The 26,221-nt window shown below is 48.1% G+C and overlaps 1 protein-coding gene across 1 annotated transcript in view; it reads left to right on the top strand.

Moving 5' to 3' along the window:
• Positions 1–17,680, top strand: part of MARK4 (microtubule affinity regulating kinase 4) — a 96,251-nt gene extending 78,571 nt beyond the window's left edge. Inside the window, 8 exon segments of the mRNA XM_068250084.1 lie at positions 449–558; positions 4,755–4,905; positions 5,571–5,785; positions 6,074–6,177; positions 8,888–9,124; positions 15,354–15,433; positions 17,379–17,423; positions 17,516–17,680. Of these exon segments, the coding sequence (XP_068106185.1) occupies positions 449–558; positions 4,755–4,905; positions 5,571–5,785; positions 6,074–6,177; positions 8,888–9,124; positions 15,354–15,433; positions 17,379–17,423; positions 17,516–17,580 (1,007 nt within the window). The 3' untranslated portion in view covers positions 17,581–17,680.
• Positions 17,681–26,221: the final 8,541 nt, after the last annotated feature.

A 26,221-nucleotide genomic window follows, 5' to 3' on the forward strand; every position in this document is an offset into this window, starting at 1 on the left:
GGCTTCTGAGCCCCCCCTGCGGCTGTATCTCTTGCAGAGTTGTTTTCGCCCCTGCCCTGCAAGGACTGTGGAGTCGAGGAGTCAGAGGTACCTGGAGTTGTTGATTTCATAAACTGAGCAGTGGGAGGTGTAGAATTTTTGGACCCACCTCCATAACTTTGCAAGTGTTTGTGGATTCGGAGTCGAGGAGTCTGTAGTCGGTGATTTTATAAACTGAGGAGTTACTTTTTGTACGGGACTCCACAGGCCCTGGTCCACATTGTACTCCACTGTGTATATTGTCTGTTTTAAATCTCACCCTCTGTGCTTTGGTGGATAGTTAGTCCCTGTATGTCCTCCTCTGTAAGGTTGGTCCCATTTGTCCCAGGGGGGTTTGTAGGACCGTTCACTTGCTGTATGTCCTGACCGTTAGACCGTAATGGCTGGAATCATTTCTTCTGTCCTGCAGAGATTATGCTGGAGATGGGCTACTCCCGGGAGGAGATCAAAGACGCTCTCAGCTCCAATAAGTATAATGAAGTTATGGCCACTTACCTGCTGCTGGGAAGGAAAGCAGAGGTGAGTGGTCACTGTGTGCACGTAGTAATCCCTCCCCTTTCGGTGAGTGACGGCCCCAGATCCTGCTCCAACCTTCCTCTTCCCCATCCTGCCACCCCATCCCAGCCCATCAAGATCCTGCTCCGACGTTCCTCTTCACTGTCCCGCACCCCATCCCCAGCCCACCCAGATCCTGCTCTGACCCTTCCTCTTCCCCATCCTGCCACCCCATCCCAACCCTCGTTTCCATCTCTTCAACCCAAATTATCATTGCCACAGTGTCACGGGGTTTTGGGATTAAAAATCTGATTGCATATCTAAGAAAAAAAGCATGGGCCCCATTATGGTTTCTCCAGGATTTGCCCGGCCATCACAAACATTTGGGTAGCTGGTTTTAAACCTGGATTTCATCTGGGAAAATCTTTTTTTAAAAAACGTTCCTGCAAGCTATCAGAAAACAAAAACATTCAGTGGGTCATAACAAAAACAATATGATGAATCCTTCTCCTATGATAAACAGGCCTGAGGGTCCAAATAGAGCATTAGCCCTTTTAAACTTGGGTCCATTTTGGGGAATGACTGTAAATGAATTATGGGTGGGAGTAAAAACCTTATGCAAGTTTTTGCAGGAGCACCTGAAATGAATTAAAAACCGTAGAGAGCCCGAGGTTGGCTCAAAAAATAAAAAAAAAGTAGGCTACCTGATCCACGAGACTGAGCAGATCAGGTAGCCACAAAAACCGCCACTACCCGCCGCTCTTGTGGTCCACTTTCACTTGCATGGCCTATAGGTCACGACGCTGCACTGAGAGACACTGCGTCTCTCATAGCATGCAGGGAGGCGGGGGAGCAGCAGGGGGCGCAGCCAGGGGAGAGAGCTGCCCAATGGCAGCTCAGGAAACCCTGTAGGAACCCCCCTGGTGGGCGTCTCAAACAGGGAATTGCTCTCCTCACTGTTTACCTCCGATATAGCGACAAATATTGACGGTAATTTAGGGGTGCTATAGCGCAGCAGTGGGGGAGGGGGCAGAGAGCGGCGGTTGGGGGACACAGAGCCATGTCATTAGGCAGAGGACATGCCTCTGTGTCCCATCTGCCACCTGAAGATCCACCTTGGGGTTCTCTTTAAATTTTCACTTTTACAGTTATTAAAAATGGTATTCATTGGCATTGCGAGTACTCAGAAATGTTCTGTGTACAGTAGTAACAATCATGAATTGTACGGTGTAAGACCCTAAGTAACAAGGTGGGGCCAGCACTGGCATCATCAAAACAGTATATCAGAGATAGGCTGTTTAACCACTTAAAGTGAATATGAAATGAAAAAAAAAAACAGATATTTGGGCTCTCATAAACTCCCGAAGCCTCCCACGGCAGCAGATTGTAATGGCGCTGGATTGGAAAAAAACGTGAGGGAAATGGAAAATTTCTGTAGGACCCTTAGCCTTCCCCCTCCTTAGGTAAGTATAGCTCTCTTTTTTTTTGGGGGGGGGGGGGGGCGGCAATTTACACTGGCTTTCTTGGATGTTCATTTAATGTCGAGCTGCGTTCCCCTGTGTGTTTTTGGACTTTAAATTAACGTTCAAAAATAAAAGCTGGCACTGTGCGCGCCTGTGTGTGCCCCATCGCTGATGCATGTGCACTCTCGTACAGCCATTCAAAATGGAATGATTGCTGCCATAGCAAATAGCAGCAATCATTCATGAAAACATAGGAGAAAAAGTTAAGCAGTTTAAAATAAAAGTTTATTTAAGTGACCATATCAAACTAAAAAAGTAGCTTTTTTTCCCCTGTAGTGGTTAACCCTTTCCAAATACCTAACCAGTTAACCCCTTGTGCCTCCCTGTCCCTCGTTGAACACCTTTAGCAACTGCCGCCCGTAGAGATTGGATGCAATTATTTGGGGTCCCAATGCTGTTTAGATGCATCATCACTGAGCTGTTGCCTAGCTAAGTACCTGTACAGGACTGGGGTCCCCAAATTGTGCTTCTTAGCAATCGCATCCAATCACTAGAGATGCACAGGCTGGAGATTATAGTACACTATATGCACAACTAATGATGAAATAAGGCATATTTGGTATATGTGGTTTAACCAATGCAAGCCAAAGAATATATTTTGAGGTGTTTCTGTGGCACTTGACATGTAAAAACTAGGAAGGGTGAAACTTGTACTTTCTGTCTTTACTTCTTTCTTTGTCTCTGTAAAATGCCCAAAAGACAACTCTTGAAAAAAAAAATTACCCAAAGAAAGCCTATATTGGTCCCGCTAAGCTCCCCTTCCTCCGTGCCTCCGCTCCCTCCCTGCGTCTCCTGCTCCCCGTGTAAGTATAGAGGTAGCTGGCTTACCTAATCCATGGCGCCTACAGGGATTACAGGCCTCTCCTAACCCGCGCAGCTCCCCCTAGTGATTGTGCTGAAGAAGTCTGTGATCCCCCGCGGGTGCCATGGTTTAGATAAGCCAGCTCCCGCTACACTTACATGGGGGAGCAGGAGACACGGGGGAGGGAGCGGAGGCATGGTGGGAAAGCGGGGACAGAAGGGGACACCTAGAGACAGAAGGGGGACACAGGAGGACACCAATTGGAGGAGAACATCTAGATGATTCTCCAGAAACATGGACACACCAGGTTAAATATATATTTTTTTTCCTCCTGTTTTTTGCCCTCTAAACCTAGGTGCATCTTATAATCCAGAGCGTTTTAGAAGGCAGAGAATACAGTAAATACCAATCAAGGCATCTGTGAAATTCATGTTAGTCTCTAGTAACAGAGACATCTTGTTCCAACACAAGCAGTAGACATTAGAGTAGATAAATTGATTGATTTGACAGGATCTATCTGGAGTGCTTGTGTGATAGAGAGAACCAGACACAAGTGGCAATCTCAGTTAACCCAGGCAGGAATGAGCCAATGGAATCAGAGGCAGATAGGGCCCTGGTCAGAGTATTGGCTTCCGGGTGCGTCATGGGAGTGGTCCCAAAGAGGAGGAACGAACAGTCACAGCCTTGGATTTCTAGCTCAAGTGGGCCTCATAGAGACCTGTGGCAGTTCCTTTGATTATCCTTTGGACCCACAAGGCCTGGGGCAACTGTCTTGCTGGCCTTAATGGTGATCTGGCCTTGAATTGGAAACCTTGATGGGAAATTCAGATCTTTTGATGCCTGAGCTCACAGTCATTGGACAGCGGTGAATCGAATGATACAGGTGTACGGTTGGCTTTTCAGCAAATATGCAACAAAAGATAAAAACATTAGGGCAAAAATGCCAATTATAATGCTGGATTTTAGTAAAATAATTTACACTTTTTTTTTACTGTTTTCCCCATTGTGGAAAATTGGTGAGGGGTCAGAAATTACTCCATTCACCTTTCACCTGGGGACCGCTATCAAAATCAATGTTTATTTCAGCCGATTAAGTTTGCACTTACAGGAATTTGATTTGGCAGTTGCTTAACAGTCACAGGCAATGCGAGACAAGGACAGACAGTATATATATATATATATATTACAAGTAAAGGACAGTATGTAAGTTATAGTGGCAGTAAACATGGTGAGAAGTCTTCATTTCCAGTTCTGTGATGTAATGATTTCCAGTCCTAACAGCTGTGTGGTGCTCCATAAAGCATGGTTACCTCCTGAGGGAAAAAGCTGTTCCTATGCCTGGAAGTTTTTGTTGCCACTGAACGGTATCTCGCACCCTAAAGGCAGAAGCTGAAAGCTGGAGTGAGGAGAGGTCAGAGGAAATCTTGGTCGCTCTCTCTTTCTGCACCTGCAGGGAACATAAGCTGCAACCAATGATTCTTTCTGCTGGTCGGATGAGGCGCTGCAGTCTCACCTGAACCAGACACTCATAGATGATGTCACGATGGGTTGACTAGACAGAAACGTAGCCCCCTCCCACCTTTCCATTCTGTTACCCCCACCTCTACTCTACTTTGTCACCATAGGTAGGGAGGAGCTTTTTGTACCTCATATTGTGACTATGGTGCCTTGCAAAGTGGGGAGGGTGTGCCTCTCAAATGTTTCTATTTCTTTTATCCTATCTCTCAACTCTCTGGCTCTTTCCATCACTTGCCCCCCCCCCCCTTCAGTTACTGATCCGATGCCCTCATCTTCATCCACCGATCCCCATCTTTAGCCAAACCCCTTGTCTCTCTCTTATTTTTATATCTATTCTCTCCATCTCTAATACTCCTCCCCATTTCTTCTTGCCACAGAATGAAGGAACTGAAACTCGTTCTGAGAGCACTCTCTCGCTCACTCGGCCTCGAGTCACCTCAGATGTTACCAATGGTGCCACCAAGTCCTCATCTAGCCACAGCAAAAACCAGCGAGGGTACCAGAGACAGAGGAGGCACAGTGACTTCTGTGAGTGACGCTGCAGAGCTCGTCATCTCTGTGTTGCTAATGGAGTTAATTTTAGATGAAGGATGCTGTGTGTGTGGGCGGGACGTACAGTCAGTGCAGTTGGGGCGTGTCTATGCGGGATGTAAAATGTAATACCGAAATCTGTACGTTCACAAATAGTGCAGTGTACCATTTTGTATGGTTTCTCTTTACTTTCCTTCACTAGAGTGATATTGTGAAAGGTTGTGGCCAAGGACGTACATTTGAAGGCAGTTGAAGGGGAAATTATTTGATTCGTCTCACATGCACTGCCATTGTAAGACATTTTCTCTGGGATTTGATGTTCTCCCTGAGAAAAGTGCTCAGGTCAGAAAGGAAGTCCACTTCAGGATTTGATATTCTACTTGAGACAAATGCTCAGGTCATAAAGTAAGTCTACTCCAGGATTTGGTGTTCTCCTTGAGACAAGTACTCAGGTCACAAAGAGAAGCCACGCCAGGATTTGGTGTTCTACCTGAGACAAGTGCTATGTAGGATGTATAGTCAGTGCAGTATAGATGTGTCCCTGTAGGATGTAATGTGTATTGTGGGATGTTTAGTTTTTATAGTCCAGTACTAGATGTACAGTAGCTTCTTTGATGATGATATTAATGATGATATTTGTAATAAATATTTGTCACCCTCAGGTGGTCCAGCTCCTGCCCCCTCTCAAGCCAAACGGAGTCCTCCTGGCGTGGGAGAGGATAGCATTGTTGGAGAGCGTCTTGCCCCCAGGAGGGGCAGTGGATCTGTTAGTGGGGGTAGCCGGCCTCCCCCTCCCTCTAGTCCCATGGTCAGCCATGCACATAACCCCAACAAGGCGGAAATTCCTGAGCCACGTAAAGAGGCCCCACCCACAACGGTAAGCACACAGGCATGTTTTGTTTCGCCAAAGCAAAAGTGAAGGATCAGGGGTGATGGAGAAGAGAGATGGGATTGTAATGATGGAGGGTCAGCAGAGATGGGATGATAGAATGTCAGTATGGAAAGGGTGGTGTAGGAAGAGAAGAAACGGGATGAGAACCAACAAAAAGGAGATGATTCAGGGGCAGTGGAGATGGGGTGATGCGGGGGTAGCAGAGACGGGATGGTGCGGGGGGGGGGGGGGGGGGGTAGCAGAGAGATAAATTAACCCTTTGTTGTCCGGCAGATGAATACGCCCCCGGGAGTGATGGGCCGCAGAAACACCTATGTTTGCACAGACCGCCACGCATCAGAGCGCCATTCTCTTCTCCATAACGGAAAAGAAAACAGGTAAATGCCACATTGAAGTCTATTTCTTTCACAGTGGGCTGGAAACACAGGGTCAGTATTACTGCATACAAAGCACAGGACCAGCATTCTTCCATACAGAGCACAGGGCCAGCATTGTTCTATACTAGCAAATCGCGCTGCAAAAAAAATGGGTGTGGCCATGACAGGGTTTGGATGGAATTAAAGTACGTAACGGTGTAACACAAAGACAGTGGGCCCAAGGAGAAACCCAAAACACAGTCAAAGTGACCCTACAGGTAATTAGACAACGTTCCCCCCAACCACAAACCGCAAATGGCAGCAGACAGACTTCTTTTGCACCAACCAACAACAAATGCCCAGGGACAGCAGGCAGACCCCTTCAGACAACAAGAAACGTAATGCGGCAGTGTTTCACCAGAAAATATATATCCCGCAGCGTTTCACCAGAAAATATATGTAATGCAGCAGTGTTTCATCAAAACATACACATAATGGCACAGTGTTTCATTAGAAAATACATATAATGGCACGGCATTTCCCCAGAAAATACAGATAATGCGGCAGCGTTTCACCTGAAATGCACATAATGGCGCAGTGTTTCACCAGAAAATATGCATAGTGCGCAGCGTTTCCCTGAAAATACACATAATGTGGCAGTGTTTCACCAAAATACAACACCGGTTTCCCCCTTAAAAAATACATTAGGCAACGTTCTTCTTTTATTTTACCCCCCCATTTCTGCCTCCCAATAGTCTAATAGTGCTGGTGATAATGGTTCACCTGTAATGGAAAACCATTCACTCACCTAGCAGAAGACTTCTCTCTAGGCCTCGCATAGCTCCCTGATCATCTTCAGTGCAGCAAGTCCGGCTGTAAAACTCCATGCTGACAGTAGGAGCAGGGCTACAGGAATATGGCACCCGAAGCCCTGCACTGGACACACAAATAGTCTCTGAAGCCCTGCACTGGGGACACAAATGGTCTCTGAAGCCCTGCACTGGGTACACAAATAGTCTCTGAAGCCCTGCGCCGGGTACACAAATAGTCTCTGAAGCCCTGCACTGGGTACACAAATAGTCTCTGAAGTCCTGCACTGGGGACACAAATAGTCTCTGAAGCCCTGCACTGGGGACACAAATAGTCTCTGAAGCCCTGCACTGGAGACACAAATAGTCTCTGAAGCCCTGCACTGGGGACACAAATAGTCTCTGAAGCCCTGCACTGGGGATACAAATGGTCTCTGAAGCCCTGCGCTGGATACACAAATAGTCTCTGAAGCCCTGCACTGGGTACACAAATAGTCTCTGAAGCCCTGCACTGGGTACACAAATAGTCTCTGAAGCCCTGCGCTGGGTACACAAATAGTCTCTGAAGCCCTGCGCTGGACTCACAAATAGTCTCTGAAGCCCTGCACTGGAGACACAAATAGTCTCTGAAGCCCTGCACTGGGGACACAAATAGTCTCTGAAGCCCTGCACTGGAGACACAAGTAGTCTCTGAAGCCCTGCGCTGGGTACACAAATAGTCTCTGAAGCCCTGCGCTGGACACACAAATAGTCTCTGAAGCCCTGCGCTGGACACACAAATAGTCTCTGAAGCCCTGCGCTGGACACACAAATAGTCTCTGAAGCCCTGCGCTGGACACACAAATAGTCTCTGAAGCCCTGCGCTGGACACACAAATAGTCTCTGAAGCCCTGCACTGGAGACACAAATAGTCTCTAAAGCCCTGCATCGGGGACACAAATAGTCTCTGAAGCCCGTGCACCGGGGACACAAATAGTCTCTGAAGCCCGTGCACCGGGGATACAAATAGTCTCTGAAGCCCTGCACTGGGGACACAAAAAGTCTCTGAAGCCCTGCACTGGGGACACAAAAAGTCTCTGAAGTCCTGCACTGGGGACACACATAGTCTCTGAAGCCCTGCACTGGGGACACAAAAAGTCTCTGAAGCCCTGCACTGGGGACACAAATAGTCTCTGAAGCCCTGCACTGGGGACACAAATAGTCTCTGAAGCCCTGCACTGGGGACACACATAGTCTTTGAAGCCCTGCACTGGGGACACCATTTTCCCGTAGCCCTGCTCTGCCTGCTGGAACCCACAGACTCCTGCAGGCTGCGGATGAGTTGCGGGCTGCAGCCGGCAAACTGGCAAGGTGTCAATTGGACACCGCAAGCCAGTTCACCTCCTGGAGGGGGGGGGGGGGGGCACTATGCGGCCCTGCATCGGTGGGCCGGGTGAACCCGTAGATTTCCCACCCCTGTTTTATACAGGGCACAGGACCAGTATTGCTGCATAGAGAGAAGAGAGCACAGGGCCAAAATTGTTCTATACAGAGCTCAGGGTCAGCATTAATCTATACAAAGCACAGGGTCAGCATCACTCCATACAGAGCCCAGGGCCAGCATTGTTCCATACAGAGCCCAGGGCCAGCATTGTTCCATACAGAGCCCAGGGCCAGCATTGTTCCATACAGAGCCCAGGGCCAGCTCTGTTCCATACAGAGCAAAGGGCCAGCATTACTATATACAGAGCGCAGGGCTAGCATTATTCCATACTGCTGGTAATTCTTCTTGTGGCATTCGGGAAGCCAGATAAGGTGTAATCCTCTCAATACAGAGGAAGTATAAGATTAAGGTTAATATCAGCGTACTGTTGGGATTTTGTTCTAGGCAGTCTAGAGAGACATTAATATGCCTTAACTCTTTCTTTCTTTTGTCTTGGCAGTTCTACGCCATCTCGCCCTCCGGCCCCATCCCCCTCCACACAGAGTATTGCAGAACGCAGCTCGTTGACACGGGGCTCCAATGTTCGCAGCACCTTCCACGGTGGCCACGTGAGAGACCGGAGGGGTCAGAATCCACCGCCAAGCTCCCCCACACACCCCCACGAGGGGCTTAACCAGAGCCGGAGCCGGGCCACCTCAAACCTGTTCAGCAAACTGACCTCCAAACTAACCCGCAGGTAACTGATGGATACATGCCATATCCATTCACTCCCATTGTGTGTCATGTGATCTGTCCCAGAATCCCCCTGTCACACCTGGCATAGTATAAAGCATGCTGGAGAGTGCCATCTAACAGTCATCAACCCAGGAGACTGTATGGACCAATCAGCGACCATACATGTAGCAATCTGATTGTTTGCAATCTGATAAAATGACTGGATTGAGGTAAAAATCTGTCACTGAGTGGAGGTAATTAGCGTTTACTTGTTGATTTTAGTGCACTAGAATAAAAATTAGCCAGGTTGGAAAATGTAAGCAGGGATTGCTACATGTATGCCCAGCATTAGCGAAGCATGTGACAAAAGAGTTCAGGGAAGACCATAGTGATCGGACCCCTGCTAATGTCCCACAACAGGATTGCTTCCTGGCCAGCAGGGCCATTTCTAGACTTTGTCACTCCAGGCAAGAAGCCCCCCCCCCAAATACACACACTGGAGAACATAAACCACGTGCCTTATAAGGTGGATGGATAATACAGGGAGTCCCTGTGATACAAACACTAAAGGGAGCAGGAGACAGGATGGTCACACAGGCACAGCACTGGATTCCGGCGGGGAGGTGAGAGCACAGCTTCTGCTGCCCTATGCTCTGCATTTACACACTGGGTCGGGAAAATGCAGGAGTGGGACATATGGTAGCACAAGAGGACATGAGGGAGGCACAGTAGGAGAGAGGGATGCACAGGGGGGCAGAGATAGTACAAGTGGTCAGAAAGAGGCACAGGGAGACAGAAGGGGGGGGGGGGGGGGCAGAGGTGGCACGAGGCTGAAGGAGGCACAAAGCGGGACAGAAGGAGACAAAGCGGGACAGGAGCTGGCACAGGCAGACAGAAAGGGGAGGGGGGCAGAGACGGCAAGGGGGATGAAGAAGGCATAAAGCGGGACAGGAGGAGGCAAAAGGGGGGGCTGAAGGAGGCACAGGCAGACAAAAGGGGGGGGGGGGGTAGAGACGGCATGGGGGGGATTAAGGAGGCACAAATCGGGACAGAAGGAGGCACGTAGGGGGGGGTGGCAGAGGAGGCACAAGGTGCTGAAGGAGGCACAAAGGAGGGCAGAGGGACCCACAGGAAGGCAGAGGGACACAGTTGGAGGCTGCTTGCAACTTACACTATCTGGACCTTGTGATGTCTGCTCTCCGATGCTGCTGCTCCTCAGGACACTGAACTTCCTGCTGCTCTATACACACAGCAGGAAGCAGGTGATCGAAACACCAGCGAGAGTCAGGCTTTGTTTGGGGTGGGGCTTAGTTGGGGGTGGGGCTTAATCCAGGGTATGGCGCTTCACCAGGAGGGACCAATGGCACTCCAGGCAATGGCCTGGAATGACTTTGGTTAAAAAACGGCCCTGCTGGTCAGGTTGGAGTCCATCTGATGTGTCTGGGTAGGATTACACCCCTGCAGTAGAGATCAGTTTCTAGACCACAAGTCTGTGCCTGGAAAGGGAATTTTAGGGCCGGAAAAGTCAAGAGACTGCATTGTGACAGTTGTGTAGTATGATAGCTGTGCATTGTGACAGTTGTGTAGTATGATAGCTGTGCGGTGTGATAGTTGTGTAGTATTATAGCTGTGTAGCGTGATAGTTGTGTAGTACAATAGCTGTGCGGTGTGATAGTTGTGTAGTATGATAGCTGTGCAGCGTGAGAGTTGTGCAGTGTGAGTTGTGTAGTACAATAACTGGGCAGTGTGTAGTATAGCTGTGCGGCATGAAAGTTATGAAAGTTGTGCAGTGTGATAGCTGTGCAGTGTGATAGCTGTGCAGTGTGATAGCTGTGCAGCGTGATGGCTGTGCAGCGTGATGGCTGTGCAGCTAGATAGCTGTGCAGCGTGATAGCTGTGCAGCGTGATAGCTGTGCAGCGTGATAGTTGTGTAGTATGACAGTTATGTGACATGATAGCTATGCAATGTGTTTGTTGTGCAGTATGAGAGCTGTGTAGTGTGATAGCTGTGCAGTGTGATAGCTGTGTAGTGTGATAGCTGTGCAGTGTGATAGCTGTGCAGTGTGATAGCTGTGCAGTGTGATAGCTGTGCAGTGTGATAGCTGTGCAGTGTGATAGCTGTGCAGTGTGATAGCTGTGCAGTGTGATAGCTGTGCAGTGTGATAGCTGTGCAGTGTGATAGCTGTGCAGCGTGATAGCTGTGCAGCGTGATAGCTGTGTAGCGTGATAGCTGTGCAGCGTGATAGCTGTGTAGCGTGGTAGCTGTGTAGCGTGGTAGCTGTGTAGCGTGGTAGCTGTGCAGCGTGGTAGCTGTGCAGCGTGGTAGCTGTGTAGCGTGGTAGCTGTGTAGCGTGGTAGCTGTGTAGCGTGGTAGCTGTGCAGCGTGGTAGCTGTGCAGCGTGGTAGCTGTGCAGCGTGATAGCTGTGTAGCGTGGTAGCTGTGCAGCGTGGTAGCTGTGCAGCGTGGTAGCTGTGCAGCGTGGTAGCTGTGCAGTGTGATAGTTGTGTAGTATGACAGTTATGTGACATGATGTGTTTGTTGTGCAGTATGATAGCTGTGTAGCGTGATAGCTGTATAGTATGATAGCTGTGCAGTGTGATCGTTCTGTAGTATGATAGCTATGTAGCGTGATGGCGGTGCAGCGTGATAGTTGTGTAGTATGATAGCTGTGCAGTGTGATCGTTCTGTAGTATGATAGCTATGTAGCGCGATAGCTGTGCAGCGTGATAGTTGTGTAGTATGATAGCTGTGCAGCGTGATTGCTGTGCAATGTGATAGTTGTGTAGTATGATAGCTGTACAGTGTGATAGTTGTATAGTATGATAGCTGTGTAAAATGATAGCTGTGCAGCGTGATAGCTGTGCAGCGTGAGTGATGGCTGTGCAGCGTGATAGCTGTGTAACATGATAGCTGTGCAGCGTGATAGCTGTGTTGTATGATAGCTGCGCAGTGTGATCGTTCTGTAGTATGATAGCTATGTAGCATGATGGCGGTGCAGCGTGATAGTTGTGTAGTATGATAGCTGTGCAGCGTGATTGCTGTGCAATGTGATAGTTGTGTAGTATGATAGCTGTGTAACATGATAGCTGTGCAGCGTGATTGCTGTGTAATGTGATAGCTGTGTAGTATGATAGCTGTACAGTGTGATAGTTGTGTAGTATGATAGCTGTGTAACATGATAGCTGTGCAGCATGATAGCTGTGTTGTATGATAGCTGTGCCGTGTGATAATTTTACAATCCTGATGTTTTACAATCCTCGCCCCAATACAGAAGCTCTCCCTCATATTAGCGATACATTAGCTTGCAACTTACACTATCTGGACCTTGTGATGTCTGCTCTCCGATGCTGCTGCTCCTCAGGACACTGAACTTCCTGCTGCTCTATACACACAGCAGGAAGCAGGTGATCGAAACACCAGCGAGAGTCAGGCTTTGTTTGGGGTGGGGCTTAGTTGGGGGTGGGGCTTAATCCAGGGTATGGCGCTTCACCAGGAGGGACCAATGGCACTCCAGGCAATGGCCTGGAATGATTTTGGTTAAAAAACGGCCCTGCTGGTCAGGTTGGAGTGGGTCACAACCATCTGATGTGTCTGGGTAGGATTACACCCCTGCAGTAGAGATCAGTTTCTAGACCACAAGTCTGTGCCTGGAAAGGGAATTTTAGGGCCGGAAAAGTCAAGAGACTGCATTGTGACAGTTGTGTAGTATGATAGCTGTGCATTGTGACAGTTGTGTAGTATGATAGCTGTGCGGTGTGATAGTTGTGTAGTATTATAGCTGTGTAGCGTGATAGTTGTGTAGTACAATAGCTGTGCGGTGTGATAGTTGTGTAGTATGATAGCTGTGCAGCGTGAGAGTTGTGCAGTGTGAGTTGTGTAGTACAATAACTGGGCAGTGTGTAGTATAGCTGTGCGGCATGAAAGTTATGAAAGTTGTGCAGTGTGATAGCTGTGCAGTGTGATAGCTGTGCAGCGTGATGGCTGTGCAGCGTGATGGCTGTGCAGCGTGATAGCTGTGCAGCGTGATAGCTGTGCAGCGTGATAGCTGTGCAGCGTGATAGCTGTGCAGCGTGATAGCTGTGCTGCGTGATAGTTGTGTAGTATGACAGTTATGTGACATGATAGCTATGCAATGTGTTTGTTGTGCAGTATGAGAGCTGTGTAGCGTGATAGCTCTGCAGTGTGATAGCTGTGTAGTGTGATAGCTGTGTAGTGTGATAGCTGTGTAGTGTGATAGCTGTGCAGTGTGATAGCTGTGCAGTGTGATAGCTGTGCAGTGTGATAGCTGTGCAGTGTGATAGCTGTGCAGTGTGATAGCTGTGCAGTGTGATAGCTGTGCAGTGTGATAGCTGTGCAGTGTGATAGCTGTGCAGTGTGATAGCTGTGCAGCGTGATAGCTGTGCAGCGTGATAGCTGTGCAGCGTGATAGCTGTGCAGCGTGATAGCTGTGCAGCGTGATAGCTGTGTAGCGTGGTAGCTGTGCAGCGTGGTAGCTGTGCAGCGTGGTAGCTGTGCAGCGTGGTAGCTGTGCAGCGTGGTAGCTGTGCAGCGTGATAGTTGTGTAGTATGACAGTTATGTGACATGATGTGTTTGTTGTGCAGTATGATAGCTGTGTAGCGTGATAGCTCTGCAGTGTGATAGCTGTGTAGTGTGATAGCTGTGTAGTGTGATAGCTGTGTAGTGTGATAGCTGTGCAGTGTGATAGCTGTGCAGTGTGATAGCTGTGCAGTGTGATAGCTGTGCAGTGTGATAGCTGTGCAGTGTGATAGCTGTGCAGTGTGATAGCTGTGCAGTGTGATAGCTGTGCAGTGTGATAGCTGTGCAGTGTGATAGCTGTGCAGCGTGATAGCTGTGCAGCGTGATAGCTGTGCAGCGTGATAGCTGTGCAGCGTGATAGCTGTGCAGCGTGATAGCTGTGTAGCGTGGTAGCTGTGCAGCGTGGTAGCTGTGCAGCGTGGTAGCTGTGCAGCGTGGTAGCTGTGCAGCGTGGTAGCTGTGCAGCGTGATAGTTGTGTAGTATGACAGTTATGTGACATGATGTGTTTGTTGTGCAGTATGATAGCTGTGTAGCGTGATAGCTCTGCAGTGTGATAGCTGTGTAGTGTGATAGCTGTGTAGTGTGATAGCTGTGTAGTGTGATAGCTGTGCAGTGTGATAGCTGTGCAGTGTGATAGCTGTGCAGTGTGATAGCTGTGCAGTGTGATAGCTGTGCAGCGTGATAGCTGTGCAGCGTGGTAGCTGTGCAGCGTGGTAGCTGTGCAGCGTGGTAGCTGTGCAGCGTGGTAGCTGTGCAGCGTGGTAGCTGTGCAGTGTGATAGTTGTGTAGTATGACAGTTATGTGACATGATGTGTTTGTTGTGCAGTATGATAGCTGTGTAGCGTGATAGCTGTATAGTATGATAGCTGTGCAGTGTGATCGTTCTGTAGTATGATAGCTATGTAGCGTGATGGCGGTGCAGCGTGATAGTTGTGTAGTATGATAGCTGTGCAGTGTGATCATTCTGTAGTATGATAGCTATGTAGCACGATAGCTGTGCAGCGTGATAGTTGTGTAGTATGATAGCTGTGCAGCGTGATTGCTGTGCAATGTGATAGTTGTGTAGTATGATAGCTGTACAGTGTGATAGTTGTATAGTATGATAGCTGTGTAAATTGATAGCTGTGCAGCGTGATAGCTGTGCAGCGTGATAGCTGTGTAACATGATAGCTGTGCAGCGTGATAGCTGTGTTGTATGATAGCTGCGCAGTGTGATCGTTCTGTAGTATGATAGCTATGTAGCATGATGGCGGTGCAGCGTGATAGTTGTGTAGTATGATAGCTGTGCAGCGTGATTGCTGTGCAATGTGATAGTTGTGTAGTATGATAGCTGTGTAACATGATAGCTGTGCAGCGTGATTGCTGTGTAATGTGATAGCTGTGTAGTATGATAGCTGTACAGTGTGATAGTTGTGTAGTATGATAGCTGTGTAACATGATAGCTGTGCAGCATGATAGCTGTGTTGTATGATAGCTGTGCCGTGTGATAATTTTACAATCCTGATGTTTTACAATCCTCGCCCCAATACAGAAGCTCTCCCTCATATTAGCGATACATTAGCGGGACAGTGTGACAAGAGAGGTGTCAGGGACCAGCAATCATCTCGCATCTCCTCTGTTCTTTCAACGGTCATCTCCAGTTATTTTCTGCATGCATCCCACCCTTCCACGTCTGTCACCCTTTTCTATCTTCTATCTACTTTCCTCTCCAGGGTCGCTCTCGACCCCTCTAAGAGACAGGCGTCTCACCGCTGTGTGTCTGGAGTGTCTCTGCCTCAGGACAGCAAGATCAGTAAGTGTCTAACGCTCTAATGGAACGCTCTAACCTTGTGTTGTGTCTAATGCTCTAATGGAACGCTCTAACCTTGTGTTGTGTCTAATGCTCTAATGGAACGCTCTAACCTTGTGTTGTGTCTTGCGCTCTAATGCAGCTATTTACCGTAACGCTCTGTATTAGACGCTTTAATGCTCCCTTGTGTCTAGTGCTGTCATAGAAAACGCTAACCCTTTGTTCTGTCTATAATACTCCAATAGGCTGTTGTAATGCGCTGGTGTATGTCATGCTACAGTGAAATACTTTAACCCCCTTCTGTGTGTACCTACCTGATGTGTTTGTGATGTGCTGATCCGCTCCTGAGTGTAACGCTGTAATCTTTTCTCTGGGTGCAACACTTTAATCTTTCCTCTGGGTGCAACACTATAATTTTTCCGCTGAGTGCAACACTATAATCTTTTCTCTGGGTGCAACACTATAATTGCTCTGGGCAGTGACGTAGCTAGATATTATGGGGCCCCATAGTAAAACTTTCATGGGGCCCTCTGATGTAGGCGCTCTTGAACAATGTTACATGCCCCTACCCTATTGATATGAGTTAACTGGGCTATTTACATTTTCATGCAATCTACTGTACACTGCTTATAGTCCACGGGCACTGAGCTAAAGTGAGGGAGGAGGAACAAATGAAAGTTAATATTAGATCCATCACCTACCTGGGCTCCTTTGCACCAAGGCCCCATAGCTATTGCTACGCCCCTGGCTCTGGGTGCAACACTATAATCTTTTCTCTGGGTGCAACACGCGGATCAATGGGAATCCCAGCAGGGAGTACGTTACTAGTGGAGGGTGGGCCTATGCATATGACCTTGTTGCCGCACCGTGGCACACTGCATCGCACCAGTGCAACCAGCCTGAAGTTTTCTGGGCTTGGAGCATCACAAACGGGCTGTGGGAGAGTGAAGTCCTCTCCCCGTAAGAAGTCCTGGTGCTGGAGTGAGAGGTTGTAACCAAGCAGGATGACGAGAAGGGTTCCTGGGAAGAACGAAGGTTCCGGATGGGATGGTATCTGGAGACTAATGAAGAAATATATGGCAGGGATAGCCTATGTAGAGCTTTGTGTGATAGTGTTAGGAGTTTGAACTGGATCCTTTGGGAAATAGGCAGCCAATGGAGGGATTGACAGAGAGGAGCAGGAGGAGAGGTGGATGAGGCTAACAGCAGAGTTCAGTAGGGATTGGAGAGGTGCCAGTCTGTATTTGTTTGGCCGCAGAGTAGGGTGTTACAGTAGTCAAGGCGGGATATGATAAGAGCTTGTACAAGCATTTTAATAGCCTCTTGTGAAAGGTATGAATTCTGGAGATATTTTGAGATGGAAGCAGGAGGTTGTTAATGTGTTAATATGTGGTTTTAACCATCCGTCACCATCAGATACAGGTGTTGAGGCTATTGGGGTGTTATGACTATGGTAGGAATAGATTGTGAGCCCCCTCTGAGGGAAAATTAGTTAGTGACATGACTATGTACTCTGTAAAGTGCTGCAGAAGATGCCAGTGCAAGTACAATGAAGTTGGGTACAAGATGTGTGGGAGAAGGGGGGGGGGGGGGGGGGGGGCAGGGCGACTCCCTGGTTACTTTTGTCCCGAGGTCTCATTGTAGCTAGAATTGGCCCTGGATGGAAGACAGGTTCCCACCGCATCTATTAGAGATTTCATCATAGTAAGGGATGTCCATTGATGGGATATTTCGAAATGGACTAAAGAAATTGGTCTCAAGGGACATCTACAGGCTTCTTTGGGTATTGCAGTTGATAACATTATCAAAGTTGAACTCACACTACAGACGAGGGGCGGTGGGTGCTTTCGGCTGGATATAATCTTTTGCTGTTTCAATAACTGCATGCATGAGGCTTTGTTGCTACATGTGTCTTTGCAAAGCTCATACGCCTATTCTGTCTCCATAGGGTCACAGACGAATCTGAGGGAGTCGGGGGACCTCAGGTCACAGGGTAAGGTTTCTGCCATTCTTCTGTGTTAAGGATAGTCTTGGGCCCTTTGGACGGTAGGCGCCTTTGACACTCCTCTCTCTCTTCCTCTGCAGTAGCGATATACCTTGGTATAAAACGCCGACCCACTCCGGCCTGCTCCGACCTCCCAGGGATGTGAGGAAATACACCCGGCGCCCCCCCTTGAATTTGCCAGCCCCCTCCACTGCTCCCGGTGAATGTCCCCCAATGGGCAGACCACGCCCCTTACCGGGTAAGCTACGCCCACTTGTCACTGTTGGGACGCTAGGACTTTGAAAAAAAAAGGGGAGGTGTAAACTCCAGAAATCTGATGAGACTCCGCTGTAGCTACTAAGAGCTGGAAAAGCCCCACCCCCGGGTCAGACAAGTCCTCTTTGCTGTTGGGATGTCGTGCCTTTAAGATGGACACACTCCTGGTCTGGATTTCCACGTCCGCTATGTGCTGTTGGTGCCACTGCGGTACAGAGGAGAGGAGCACATCCGCTTCAGCCCGGGAGACGTGGCCCTTTCATCTGTGCCATCCACACTTATGTATCACGAGGGCTAAAGAAAGCTGTGACCATCACAAAGGGAGGGGCCTCGATGCTTAACTCCTCTCTTGTTTTTGTGATCCCGCCCACAATTCACCAGTGGACTATGGACAAGTGAAATTGCTGGATTAGTGATATATGTTATTAACAATTTCCCCAGGTGATTCTCATCTTGCTAACTTACCCTGAGTTAAGCACTCAGAGCGAGACGGCCCTTCAAGAGTTTTCTTCAGCCCCCTTCCTATAGGTTTCCCCGCAAGCCCTCTCTTTCGAAAGGCCCCCCAACTTGCCCTTGCTCTGAAGGTATTCCCACTAACCCCTTCCCTGGAGATCACTCTACTATCCCCTTACCTCCTCTACAGTTCTCCTTGCCTGTCCCTCCTCTGAGGATTTCCCAACTAGCCCCACCCCTAAAGTTCAATTCTACTATCCTCACCCATTTTTTACTGGCTTCCCTGCTACCCCCTCCTCTGAAGGTTTCCCCTACTAGCCCCTTCCCAGAAGATTACTCTGATATCCCCCTGGCTTCTCTGCAATTCTCCCTGCTTGTCCCTCCTGTGAAGATTTCCCCACTAGCCCCACCCCTGAGGGTCAATTCTACTATCCGCACCCATCTTTTTACAGGCCTCCTTGCTACCCCCTCCTCTGAAAGCTTATCCCACTAGCCCTTTCCTGGAAGATTACTCTGCTATCCCCCTGGCTCCTCCGCAGTTTTCCCTGCTTGTACCTCCTCTGAAGATTTCCCCACTAGCCCCACCCCTGAAGGTCAATTCTACTGTCTCCCTACTAACCGCTCTTCTTAGAGCTATCCTAATAGCTCCTGCTTTAATAATCTCCCCGCTAGCCTTTCCTATGAAGGGCTCCCATATAGACCCTTCCCTAAACATTTCTCATTAGCCCCTTCTCTAAAATGATCCCCACCATCCATGTTAGCCTCTGGAATACCATAATCTGAACGTCTCACGTGTAATGTAACACCACAGTTAACAACCTTTAAATGAGGCTGCTAGTAATTCTTTGTCCAACTGGCTATTGGATATTGTCCTTCCTTCCTGTTATTATGAATGCATTTTTGGCCTTCTTAAGCTCCCTTTGCATTGCCCACTCTCACCCATAGGTTGCTGGTCATGTGGGCGGGTCTGTATATATGTGCGGGTCACGCAAATTACCTTTTAAGTATTGGGGAGGGGTGTACCCTCTGATCAGCCACTGCTCTCCATACCCAGCCTGCAGTCTGGTACCCCAATTCCAAGAGGATACTGTGACCCTAGCACAGACAAGCACACAACACTGTCACATTACCTGGTACTAGCTGTAACACTACATCACACCGTCATAATAGATTCAATCCTAAATGATTCCTTATGAAGCCAGCCAATATTCTAGAATACATTCTTCATCCCAAAGTATGATCTTAGGCAACATTCTATATCTAATGCTAAATCATACCTTATGATCCCATCCTTGATATCTCTTGATATGACTTCACAACAACCATTTCAGACCCCATCACACATCATCTGAACCTGACCACCAGTCTACATCTCATGGCACACCAGCTGAACCTGACCACCATTCTAGGTCCCATCGTAGAACCTGACCACCATTCTAGGTCCCATCGTACATCATATGAGCCTGACCACCATTCTAGATCCTATTATACATCCTATGAGCCTGACCACCATTCTAGATTCTATCACACATTCTGAACTTGACCACCATTACTAGGCTCCATCGTACATCATATGAGCCTGACAACCATTCTAGATCCTATTATACATCATATGAGCCTGACCACTATTCTAGATTCCATCACACATATGCTGAACTTAACCAATGTTGATCTAGATCACAGATGTCAAACTCCAGGCCTGGAGGACCAGATCCATGCCAGTGATTAGAATGGACTGAGAAAGAGAGGGATGTGCCCTACCTGATGGACCACACCTTTCCTGATTGAGACCCATCAATTAATTTGAACTGTGTAAAAAATGTGTGAGGACCTCAGCCCTCAAAGGACCGGTTTGACATCCCTGATCTAGATCCTCTCTCATATTATCTGAACCTGACCACCCTTCTAGGTCCCATCGTACAAATTCTGAACTTCACCATCATTCTAGATCAGGGGTCAGAAACCTTTTTGGCTGAGAGAGCCATAAACGCCACATATTTTAAAATGTAATTCCGTAAAGACCATACAATATGTTTCAAACTGGGACAGTTGGGCTCACCTCCCTGTTGCCATGGTGATGTGTATACAGTTCATCCGCCGGGCAGCGGAATTGTCACGCACGTCTTCAGCTTTTCTTGGTTTCAGCAAGATCGGCAATTTCTTACAGAGCCAGACAGGAGAAATACCGACTAACAGCTTGTACAATTAGCTAGTTGACTTGGGGGTTGATTCACTGTGTATAACGAGATCCCCGCACTTTGGCCCAATAGGCTGCCTGTCAAGTGATAGGCAGCCTATTGGGCCAATCAGAGGGTGGAGATCTCGTTCTACAAAGTCACTGAACCTGACGGGGTCCAGAGTGGGACAATTGGGTTTCCGCGAGTAAGTTAGTAGTGCATGCTACAGCAGTAGCGTGCATTACTTTAAAATTTTATTTGCTGCCCTACTTGAGCAGTGTAGCTTAGTGAATCAACCCCTACTAATTTGTCTGTGAGCCAGATGTAGCCATCAAACAAGCCATATCTGGCTCCCGAGCCCTAGGTTCCCTACCCCTGTTCTAGATCCTCTTGCATAGTATCTGAGCCTGACTGCCCTTCATTATCTTGTCACACATGTCTGAACCGGACCACCATTCTAGAGCCCATCATACAAACCCATCTAAACCTGACCACCATTCTTGATCTCATCATACGTACCATCTAAACCAGATTCCTTCATACATATTCTAAACGTAACCATTGTTAATCTAGATTCTCAGTCATATTTATCTGAACCTAATTCCCCTTCTAGGTCCCATCGTACATCTTATGACCCTGACCACCATTCTAGATTCCATCATACATACCATCTAAACCTGTACAACCATTCTACATTCCATCATACATACCATCTAAACCTGACCACCATTCTAGATTCTATCATACATACCATCTAAACCTGACCACCATTCTAGATTCTATCATACATACCATCTAAACCTGACCACCATTCTAGATTCCATCATACATACCATCTAAACCTGACCACCATTCTAGATTCCATCATACATACCATCTAAACCTGACCACCATTCTAGATTCCATCATACATACCATCTAAACCTGACCACCATTCTAGATTCCATCATACATACCATCTAAACCTGACCACCATTCTAGATTCCATCATACATACCATCTAAACCTGACCACCATTCTAGATTCCATCATACATACCATCTAAACCTGACCACCATTCTAGATTTCATCATACATACCATCTAAACCTGACCACCATTCTAGATCCCATCATACATACCATCTAAACCTGACCACCATTCTAGATTCCATCATACATACTATCTAAACGTGACCACCATTCTAGGTCCCAATGTACATATTCTGATCTTAACCATCAGTCTAAATCTATTTGGATATTATTCGAACCTGACTTTCCTTCTAGATGTTGCTTCATGTCATCTGAATATGACCACCATTCTAGATCCGATCATACACAGCATATGAACCTACCCATTATGCTACATCCCATCATACATAATCTAAATGTAACCATTGTTCTAGAATGTCACGCTGTCTGAACTTTACCACCACTCTACATCTCATTGTACACTATCTGAAAGTGATCCCCATTCTAGGTGCCATATCCACAACTCTAGATTTAATCACATGTATGAACATGACCACCATACTACTTTTCATTATACACCATCTGAACCTGATCACCTTTTGAGATCTCATCACACACTGAACTTAAGCACCATTTTAGATCCCACTGCACACAATATGAACCTGGTCACAGTTCTAGATCCCGTCATCACAAACCATCTCAACCTGATCACAGGCTCTATTGCACACCATCTGAACACCACCATCATTTTAGATTCCATGACACACCATCTTCACCTGGTTATCATTCTAGATCTCATTGCTTCCTAACCCCCATTCTCGGTCCTGTTGCACACCATATAAACCTAACCACCATTCTACATGCAGTCCTACAACACACACATTAGTAGCAAAGAAAAAAGTCTCATGTTGTTTTCTAGTACTGCAAGAGTTAAAACGAGTTGTTATCTGTGCAAAAGAGCTTCTCTGAGCTAGTCAACCAACTGGGTCGAATACACTCCTGTTTTTTGAAGAGATTAAACAGCCAAGAAACAGAGACAAGTTGAGATAAGGTTTGTCTGCAGGAGAGATCAAAGGGTCATTATTTCTGCTTGGTTTTATAGCTTAAAATACAGAGTGTGGTTTGTAAACTGCAACTGTGACAATCTGATGCAATGGTATAAACTAAGCTATATAAGTGAAAACAAACACATGACTCTTTTCTTTGCTGCTAATGTTCTATTTATTATCCGTACTGCACATACAATTCATTATATCATGAGTTTATTTTTGCTTTAGATTTGCTTTAAGTCCTGCAGCAATGTTTTCCCTCTGGTTTGAAGTTTTGGTAAACCTCTGCTAGAAATGTGCAGTGGCATAAGGGCAGAAAAGAGCTCCATTTGTATGGGATGGTCCGTGGGAACCTGTACTGGGTGGTCCATGTCTTGTATCGATGCAGAGTGCTAAGAATGGAACTAATGCCACCTCGGGCCCTTTTCCACTAGCTGCGTTTTTGCCAAAACGCATGCGTTTGCTGATTCTTAAGTGCAGCCTTTGTAAAATAAGAATCTTGGTTCTGCTGCGTTCCGATGTTTTAAAAAAATGTAAACACGTCTGTGCGATTATGATGCGTTTCAATGTAAAGTATAGGAACGCAAGAAAGACACATAGAAATTCATTTGCGTTTTGTTTTGATTTAACCACTAGTATCTATTTTCAAAAATCAAGACAGCACTTGCCAATCAGTAAAACACAAAGGCATAAAAAACGCACATCAAAATAGGTCAAAACGTTTGCGATTTGCAGTGGAAAAGGGCCCTTAGTCTGTCTGGTATTACACCAGTTCCTGCACTATAGACTTATGTTCTGTATCCTCTAAGGTGATCACAGCTCTAGATCCCATCCTTGATCGCACTATAAGATTACAATCATGATACTACATCCAGCCCTAGCTCACACCATTAAGTGCTATACTAGATTTATTCCTGGATCACACTGTAAGATCCCATCCGCTATGCTAGATCCAATTCTTCATCATACTGGTTGGTTGTACACTGTACTAGATCACACTGCCACTATTAGGAATAGTCTGATTATTCTGTGTGCTACTGATCCTGCACAACACCCACTGCTAGATTATATTCTATAGTACTGATGCCTTTCATTATTATATCCGGTGGTAGGAAATGCACAGGATCTGCAGATAGAAAGCACAACGCAAATCACAATCCTCCTCTGTGTGCAACAACTGCCTGCTCAGTGCGCACACTGCCAATAACTCTCCACCAACCAGTGCCCATCCCCCACCGATCACTCCTCACTTACCATCCCCCACTGATCACTCCTCCCTCTCCATCCCTCCACTGATCACTCCTCGCTCTCCATCCTCCTCTGTGTGCAACAACTGCCTGCTCAGTGCGCACACTGCCAATAACTCTCCACCAACCAGTGCGCATCCCCCACCGATCACTCCTCGCTCTCCATCCTCCACTGATCACTCCTCGCTCTCCATCCTCCACTGATCGCTCCTCGCTCTCCATCCTTCACTGATCACTCCTCGCTCTCCATCCTCCACTGATCACTCCTCGCTCTCCAACCTCCACAGATCACTCCTCACTCTCCAACCTCCACAGATCACTCCTCACTCTCCACTGATCATTCCTCACTATCACAATCCTCCTCTGTGTGCAACAACTGCCTGCTGAGTGCGCACACTGCCAATAACTCTCCACCAACCAGTGCCAATCCCCCACCCATCACTCCTCGCTCTCCATCCTCCATTGATCACTCCTCACTCTCCATCCTCCACTGATCACTCCTCGCTCTCCAGCCTCCACTGATCACTCCTCGCTCTCCATCCCTCCACTGATCACTCCTCGCTCTCCATCCTCCTCTGTGTGCAACAACTGCCTGCTCAGTGCGCACACTGCCAATAACTCTCCACCAACCAGTGCCCATCCCCCACCGATCACTCCTCGCTCTCCATCCTCCACTGATCACTCCTCGCTCTCCATCCTCCACTGATCGCTCCTCGCTCTCCATCCTTCACTGATCACTCCTCGCTCTCCATCCTCCACTGATCACTCCTCGCTCTCCAACCTCCACAGATCACTCCTCACTCTCCAACCTCCACAGATCACTCCTCACTCTCCACTGATCATTCCTCACTATCACAATCCTCCTCTGTGTGCAACAACTGCCTGCTGAGTGCGCACACTGCCAATAACTCTCCACCAACCAGTGCCAATCCCCCACCCATCACTCCTCGCTCTCCATCCTCCATTGATCACTCCTCACTCTCCATCCTCCACTGATCACTCCTCGCTCTCCAGCCTCCACTGATCACTCCTCGCTCTCCATCTTCCACTGAACACTCCTCGCTCTCATTCCTCCACTGATCACTCCTCGCTCTCCATCCGCCACTGATCACTCCTCGCTCTCCATCCTCCACTGATCACTTCTCGCTCTCCATCCTCCACTGATCACTCCTCGCTCTCCATCCTCCACTGATCACTCCTCGCTCTCCAGCCTCCACTGATCACTCCTCGCTCTCCATCTTCCAATGATCACTCCTCGCTCTCATTCCTCCACTGATCACTCCTCGCTCTCCATCCGCCACTGATCACTCCTCGCTCTCCATCCTCCACTGATCACTCCTCGCTCTCCATCCTCCACTGATCACTCCTCGCTCTCCATCCTCCACTGATCACTCCTTGCTCTGCATCCTCCACTGATCACTCCTCGCTCTCATTCCTCCACTGATCACTCCTCGCTCTCCATCCTCCACTGATCATTCCTCACTCTCCAACCTCCACTGATCATTCCTCACTCTCCATCCTCCACTGATCACTCCTCGCTCTCCATCCTCCACTGATCACTCCTTGCTCTCCATCCTCCACTGATCACTCCTCGCTCTTATTCCTCCACTGATCATTCCTCACTCTCCATCCTCCACTGATCACTCCTCGCTCTCCATCCTCCATTGATTACTCCTCACTCTCCATCCTCCACTGATCACTCCTTGCTCTCCATCCTCCACTGATCACTCCTCGCTCTCCATCCGCCACTGATCACTCCTCGCTCTCCATCCTCCACTGATCACTCCTCGCTCTCCATCCTCCATTGATTACTCCTCACTCTCCATCCTCCACTGATCACTCCTCGCTCTCCAGCCTCCACTGATCACTCCTCGCTCTCCATCTTCCACTGAACACTCCTCGCTCTCCATCTTCCACTGAACACTCCTCGCTCTCATTCCTCCACTGATCACTCCTCGCTCTCCATCCGCCACTGATCACTCCTCGCTCTCCATCCTCCACCGATCACTCCTCGCTCTCCATCCTCCACTGATCATTCCTCACTCTCCAACCTCCACTGATCATTCCTCACTCTCCATCCTCCACTGATCACTCCTCGCTCTCATTCCTCCACTGATCACTCCTTGCTCTCTATCCTCCACTGATCACTCCTCGCTCTCATTCCTCCACTGATCATTCCTCACTCTCCAACCTCCACTGATCACTCCTCGCTCTCCATCCGCCACTGATCACTCCTCGCTCTCCATCCTCCACTGATCACTCCTCGCTCTCCATCCTCCATTGATGACTCCTCACTCTCCATCCTCCACTGATCACTCCTCGCTCTCCAGCCTCCACTGATCACTCCTCGCTCTCCATCTTCCACTGAACACTCCTCGCTCTCCATCTTCCACTGAACACTCCTCGCTCTCATTCCTCCACTGATCACTCCTCGCTCTCCATCCGCCACTGATCACTCCTCGCTCTCCATCCTCCACCGATCACTCCTCGCTCTCCATCCTCCACTGATCACTCCTCGCTCTCCACTCTCCACTGATCATTCCTCACTCTCCACCCTCCACTGATCACTCCTCGCTCTCATTCCTCCACTGATCACTCCTCACTCTCCATCCTCCACTGATCACTCCTCGCTCTCCATCCTCCACTGATCATTCCT

This window comes from Hyperolius riggenbachi, chromosome 8 (assembly GCF_040937935.1).
Source record: "Hyperolius riggenbachi isolate aHypRig1 chromosome 8, aHypRig1.pri, whole genome shotgun sequence".
NCBI lineage: Eukaryota > Metazoa > Chordata > Amphibia > Anura > Hyperoliidae > Hyperolius > Hyperolius riggenbachi.